The 7,286-nt window shown below is 33.3% G+C and overlaps 1 protein-coding gene across 2 annotated transcripts; it reads right to left on the bottom strand.

The window, feature by feature from the left end:
* Window positions 1-316: 316 nt before the first annotated feature.
* Window positions 317-6,963, bottom strand: LOC131159971 (zinc finger CCCH domain-containing protein 54). Of its 2 annotated transcripts, XM_058115228.1 has the most exons (2): window positions 6,530-6,963; window positions 317-1,642 (listed from the first exon to the last, which is right to left on the bottom strand). In XM_058115228.1, the coding sequence occupies exons 1-2, from the start codon at window positions 6,530-6,532 to the stop codon at window positions 1,001-1,003; spliced, it is 645 nt and encodes a 214-aa protein (XP_057971211.1). In that variant the 5' UTR covers window positions 6,533-6,963; the 3' UTR covers window positions 317-1,000. The 2 variants fall into 2 exon arrangements, with proteins under 2 accessions (XP_057971211.1, XP_057971210.1); XM_058115227.1 differs by lacking the exon at window positions 6,530-6,963 and having other exon boundaries at window positions 317-2,081.
* Window positions 6,964-7,286: the final 323 nt, after the last annotated feature.

The following is a 7,286-nucleotide window of genomic DNA, read 5'->3' as shown; positions in this document are numbered from 1 at the left end:
TCCGAAATATAAAGAAAAATTTAGTTGAACCTCCCAAATGTGAAATATTAAACTCGTCTTTATTGTGAAATACGATTTAACACCCACAGAAAATATAATAAATTGAAATAAAAATGAAATAAAGCAACGAGGTACACTCATTTACCTTTTTTTTGTTTTTGGTTCGCTCTCACAAATTAGTTTTCTCATTTTAATAATCTTCTATTTTTGTCTACATTTAAAGTTCATTAGACCATCTCAGAGAGAGAGAGAGAGAGAGAGAGAGAGAGAGAGAGAGAGAGAGAGAGAGAGAGAGAGAGAGAGAGAGAGAGAGAGAGAGAGAATAACTATTTAAAGTTCATTAGACCATTTTGTCTACAAAATGACTATTTCTTGTTGACACATAATAACATATAATAATACATTTCATTAACACCTCTTATAGACAGACACATAATAATACATTGGACAATTTTTACATAAAAAGGGGCATAAAATTAAAGTACATTCAATGACTCTTCTCCCTTTCATTTTACATTTTTCTGAGTCCCTTAAATTGTGTTACATACTCTTTATAGTATATTTGGTATATATAATAGAATAAGATTAAAAAGGAATGAAACAAAATTTAAATGTTGAACATGATAAAATTAAGTGAAAATTTTGATTTTTCATTCCTTTCCAATCACATTCCATTCCTATATACCAAATATGCAGTTAATTCTCATTCTATACACTCCCCACACCCAAACATACCCTCTAGCCCTCTTTTATTTTATTTATTTAATGACACAAAAACTTTGACTCAGTTCCACAAACCCTCTCCTACCTCACAAAAAAGGCCCTCGAGCAATTGAGAAACCCTAATTAAGCACAATAAAGTTATAACTTACCCCTCGCTTATAGGTACAGACTTCAGGCTCGACAATACTTTTTCTACATAAAACGACGTCAAATTAAACGACATCCATTAATCTCCATCGTTCGATCCCCACGAACCCTTCAGAAATCTACACTTCCTTCACTCCACCAGCTCCGAAATCCAACCGACATGTGGCAAATCCATATCCGATATATCCGATATTCCCCACCCGGAAGGCCTCTCCCCTCCCCCCTCTCCTATCTCCAACTTCCTCAAGATCTCCAAAAACTCCTCAGACTCCGATCGCCGGAGACTCTTCCTCAATCCCGGCATCAGCACGGCCGCCTTCGGTGCCTCCATGCACACCCTGTACGCGTAGTGGCACCGGTAATGGGTCCTCGATCGCAGCTGCTCCGGCGTGTGCGCGAAGAAGCACACCTTGCGGCGGCAGTAGTGCCCCGCGTTGCAGGCGCGGGTGCGGTACCGCGCGGGGTGCAACCAGTACTCGAACACCCCGTGCGCGAACCCGCACGCCTCCCCCATGCGGCACTCCCCATGCCGGAACTCGGGGCAGGCAATGGCAACGTAGTTGAACCTGCGGGGGTCCCGGCGGCGGGCCTTCTCGCCGCGGTGCGCGAACGGGCACTCCGTCCAGTCGTGGGCTCGGGTCTTTGGGCACCGCTTGATCTTGAACGCGTACATGCGGAACTCGTCGGAGGCGTAGATGGCTTCTTCCACGGTGGCGGAGAGTTCGGAGGAGCAGCAGATGGGAGGGTTGACGGCGGTACAGTTGATGAGGAACTGTTCATACAAAGTGGAATTTACGTTTACACCCTTCAACATTGTGGCCGATTGAAAATGCAAAAAGCAAAGATCTCTAATTAATAAGAATGGTATAGAGGATGATCGAGGGAGCTAGCTAGACAATCTGCATGCACGTAAAGGAAAAGCTTTCTAGGGTTTAGGAAATTGTTATGTACGTAAATTTGTATATGTAAAGATTTTAGAGGATGATCAGAATAATGGAGGAGAATGGGAAATGCTTTTCCAGTCCAAGCGAGCTTTAAGTAAGTGGCACTGGCAGCTGGGATATGAATCACAGGAAAAGGAATCTGATTACAAAACTGGAGAATGCGGAGAGGAGAAGGGCATAAACGAAGAGAGCATCCATGGGAAAGGAAAGGAGAGTAATGGAAATAGATTCTTAGGTGGGAGACGGAAATATTGAAGAGGGAGGGGGGGGGGGGGGGGGAGGATGGGGGGTGGGGAAGGCAGTGTATAAAATACTTATAAGGTGTTAATTTAACTGGGGGTTTGAGTTAAGGGGTAACCAGGTTGAGTTAGGTTTGACCCCTAGCTAGTTAGCCAGTGGGGAGTGAGGTCAGTCCTTGGTCTAAAGGTAGCGGAAGCCTTTGGGGTAGTGCCCTTAATTTGGAGGGGTTATGGGTTAAGTGGGAGGGGCAATATTGCCATCGGGAGGTTTTGTGGTGAATGGATTGTGCTAGGTGTCCCAATGGCAGAAAGGGTATGGGACCCTTGTTTATATTCCCAATGGCCAAGGTACCCTTTCTCTCTCTTGTCATCACTGACTCACTAATGCAGTAATACTGCCCATCACTTTAATTATTCTTTGTAATTTTTGTAATAATTCTTAATGAATTTATTTTGACCCATTTTTGAAAACAAAAAACTAAGATGCAAATGATTTTTTTTTTTAAATAAAAAAATTGAGAATGGAGTGTGTCTATTGCTATGTCAATTAAGCCGAAAATTTAAAACATAATTATTTATCTCTTTTATTAAAACTTGAAACATTTAAAATAAAAGTTGTATGATCTAATAATTGAGATATCTAATACACTGAGAAATTATAGAGAGACATTTTCCTCCACATGTCTGTGTGTCTATTTTCTTAATTATACACTTATTGAAAATGAGTCTCTCTCTTATTTAGCTTATATGAAATTAATAAAAGTGTGTTTATTTATTTTTTAAGTTGTGCCTTTGAATACCCTAATTATAATTATTTTTATTAATATAAATTTCAAGATTTTATATATTCCAATCAAAATATTGTAGCCTTCAAAATTCAAACTCTATTCAGGGATATATATATATATATATATATATATATATATATATATATATATATAACTAAATAAAACATATAATCTCAAAAATTAAAATCAATTTTATCATATGTGAAAAATTAAAACTAAAACAATAATATTCACGAATGTATGTCTTGCAAAGTCAAGGTACACACATAATTAAGTAAGGTAAAATTTGAAGGAAGTGTTAGAGTCGGGAGCAACTATAAATAATCTCATTGTGTAAGAAAAATTAAAGGGCCAAGTTAGTAATTGAATCAAATTTATTGATTTTTACTTCATCTGAGGACAACAATGAATATGTATTCGATTCGGTTCTTAATTTTCTTTAATTGTGAGAATATTAACTATGGTAGTTGTCAATTATAAATTTTTAGTTTTTTATTTTTCAATTTTTGCCTCTTCTTAATTTTTCATTTTTTATTTTCATAATCATAAATATGGCTCATAGCTGGAGAAATTAATGTTAGAAAAAATTAAAATGGGTTGAGAAAACTATTTAATTGAACAATTATAATGTGAAACTTGTAAAAAAATGCGGCATAGCAAGTATTCATAATTGCATTTATTAGCAATAATAGCTGATGATAATAAATGAATGCCTTTTTAGTTATATTTTGACTATTTTTCTCTACATCAAATAACATAAAAAATAAAAAATTCATTTTAATATGATTAAAAATTTTTAAAATTAAATGTCATTCAAGTATAAAGTCAAAATGTATATTTATTTTTCTTCCTACTTTTTATGATAACCAAATTTTTTTAGGCCCTTAATATAGGTACAATTCCAAACAAGCCCTTAATATAAATATAATAGAAATTTCACTCATGCAGCAATTAATTGGAGACTGATGTTAATAAAATCCTTCATATATGGTTCATAAAATAGGTGTTGGTAACGAAATAATATAAATAAAATAATCCCTAAATTCTTCTTTGCTAATTAAAAACATAATGTATCAAGTCAAAATTAGTCCCCTAAAAACTATCAATAAATATGACGAACTCTACTCAGTCCAAGTAAAAAAAATTATTAATTAAATAAAATTCAGCAAGGCCAACCAAAATTGAGTACAGGACTCAATTAAATTGAGAACTTGCGTGAATTTGAAAAAGATATAATATAAAATTATATTGAATTTTATTTAAACCCACTTCAAATTCAACTCTAAAAATGGAAATCAATGCTCCCAAATGGAGCATTTATTATATGCATCCTAAGATACTTGAACATTGGAGGCTATCAGGTTTCGCAATTCTTTTTCATCTTCTCTTGATTGCAAGTAATTGTTACATTATATGAATTTCAAAAAACTAAATATTTTTTTGCATCGACAATGTAATAAATTGAGTTTTCATTTTTAGTACAAATGAACACACCATGAAAATTTTATTTTAGGGCAAAAGACACTCACGTCTTCTGAAGTTTCAAAAACGTCACAGACTTTCCCTGAGATTTGCTAAAAAAAAATGCATATCTCTCTAAAAAAGACTTGTCTTTTTACAAAATATAAGGGGTGCATGGTTTGTGTTTTTTTAACAAATTTCAAGATAGGTTTGTGAAATTTTTGATATCGAAGTCATTGTACTTGACCAAAATTTATGGAGAAGTCAGTGTCTTTTTCTTTTATCTTTTATTTGAATTTTTTTTATTAAATAAACAAATAATGACATTAATTACTAGCTACGTATGTTATATAGTAGAGAAATTTTTTAATGAAAGCAAAAATTACTTTCACAGTAAATATATAAATGCCTCAAATCATGAACAAAAGTGAAAAAAGCAAGTAACTTTAGAGAATTTGAGAAAAGAGGAGGGGCTTTTGAGGCAAAAAAAAATATTAATGGAGAGAGAGAGAGAGAGAGAGAGGTGTATAAGCTTGTCCTATTGTAGTAGTAGTAGTGCTGGTAGCTAGAGAAAGTTCAAAGCTTGCCAAAAACAGGTATTAGCCATTAAAGGCCACCGCACGTGGGCACTGGATGAAGACAAATTAAGTTAATAAATGAATACTTGTTTTGGTGTTTGAGGGACTGCACACGTGTCGAGGAGGGGCTTTTATGAACAAAAATTTGAGTGTGCGGTTGCATGGGTAATTAAATAGAATTAAAGGTCAAGAAGTAGTATTCCACCCACTTATTTGTCCTTTAATGTAAATAAAATATAAATGTGGCAATAAGCTTTTTGTTTGGGAGATGGGCTTTGGTGACAAAAGGACAAAATGCTTATGAGAGACCCAAACAAACGCGTCCCAACCACAACCTAAAAAATCAGTAACGCAAAACGGGTGGGATTTAATGAATCACTGCATGCATTGCATGTTTGCCACTTGGCACCCCCTTCTTAGTCCTTCCCTTTTGGATCTATTAAACCCTTCCCAAATTACACTCAACCACCCCTCACGTCCATATAAAAGTAAATAAATAAATAAATTATTTTTAAAAAATAAGAAAATAAAAAATATATATAAATCTTTTTTCTTTTAGAAAATTGTGTCCAGAACCGATCCTTTGTCTTGTGCATTTAGTAAATTTTCGAGTTAACTGATTGGTTCGCCTTTTCTATCTCTCTCTGTTTGTAATCGATATTTTGTACACTCAAATGAATTTACAAGAGCTATAACTGGTCGATTTATTTTTTTATTGCTCTCTAGTTAAATATCAAGGTATAGTTTGGAATCGCAGAGCCTAAGGTTTGGATTTGGATCTTTGTAAATTTTGAATTATACAAATTTGTATTGTATTTTGTCCGATCCACACTCCCGAATATAGGGCGAGGGTCTGTTTAATTGTGAAAACAATTTTTATTTTTTATTTTTAGATTTTCAAATAGTTATTACAAAAACACACCTTATTTTTTGGATTTTCAATATTTATCTAGAAAACTCAGAAAATAATAAAAGATATTTTTACAATTTTCTAATACGAAATTTAAAAATTGAAAAAATTAGATATTTGTAACCATTTAAAAAATTTAAAAATAAAAAATAAAATATTAACTTTGGGATTCGAAGCATGACATTTAATCAGAATGAATTGATAAATTGAGCAAAGGTCTCCCATGAGATAGTAAACTCCTTCTAGCATGCCCTAGATTTGAACCTTTTTCTAATATTTAATCATCACTCCATCGCCCAGAGGTTGGCTAAGGGTACTGGAGATTCAGCTTAGGTTTGAAAGTTGAAACACATGAGAGAGAGAGAGAGAGAGAGAGAGAGAGAGAGAGAGAGAGAGAGAGAGAGAGAGAGAGAGAGAGAGAGTTTACTTATTTATTTTGTTTGATTTGGTTATCAACAAAATGAAAAAATATATGTGTGTAATAGTAAATCAACAGAACAAAATTTATTTTTGTGTTATTAATTTTAAAATTTTAAAAATTTTAGCAATATCTATACATGCAATTTTTAATTATTGATAATATTAGACATAAAGTTAAAAGATAATAAGTGGTTTAACAAATTAAGGCAATCAAGCAATAGATCTAAAGCAAAAAAAGGTAAATTAGATAAATTAAATGAGGAAATTTTTAGAATTGAAGGGCAATCAAGAAAGTAGTAATATATATAGAAGAACTTACCATCTAAATAGATGAGGTGGAGAACCAAATCAGTTGTCCATGAGAAACGATCTTGCCACATTAGAAGCATGTCTTCTAGGTAGATCGACTTTGTAAGTGCTTCTCGATTCACTCTAATTGGTATAAAATAGTCCGAACTTGCTAAAATAAACTTCTCAAACTGCTACAAGAGAGATTGAGAAGAAGGAAGAAAGAACACAAAGAATTTTGATTTTTTTTTATTCGAAGCTTATCGATCAAAGCCATGAAAAAAGCAAACAATGATTCAAACCCTAAATAAAACTCAAAGTCGATCTATCAATTTGGAATAAATATTTAGAATATATGAAGCAATAACTTGTGAATGAGTGCTATCGAAAGAAAGGGAAGGTTTAAAAATAATAGAAGCCAAAAAAAAACACCCTCGAATTAATTGCACAAACAAGCATTCCATCTGTGCCATACAGCTGGTACGACAATAAATGAGTTGAGTAGTGGGTCGGTGCTCAAGCTGGTTGTAAAACAATTAACGAGTTTGAAATCACAATTAATTTATTTACTGAACAAGCACAAATACATTAAATTTGAGTTGAGAAAATCTTGAATTAAGAGTAGTTTCACTTGATTTTAAATGGGCCTAGAACACTCAAAAGCACAAGTGAAGCTTAATTATTTTTCAATGTTCAAAAAAAGTTATTAAGCTCAATTAACTTATAAACGATGTTTTGACAATCTTTTAACCTTGATTTGAGCTTAGGTAATACAATCTAATGTATGT

Source organism: Malania oleifera, chromosome 7 (assembly GCF_029873635.1).
Source record: "Malania oleifera isolate guangnan ecotype guangnan chromosome 7, ASM2987363v1, whole genome shotgun sequence".
In the NCBI taxonomy this organism is placed as follows: domain Eukaryota; kingdom Viridiplantae; phylum Streptophyta; class Magnoliopsida; order Santalales; family Ximeniaceae; genus Malania; species Malania oleifera.
Note: the sequence above shows the minus strand (reverse complement) of the source record. Positions and strands in the feature narration are given on the sequence as shown.

Bases quoted from the DNA above. Each gene is read 5' to 3' on its own strand.
- LOC131159971 (XM_058115227.1), bottom strand. From the start codon at position 1,684: ATGTTGAAGGGTGTAAACGTAAATTCCACTTTGTATGAACAGTTCCTC.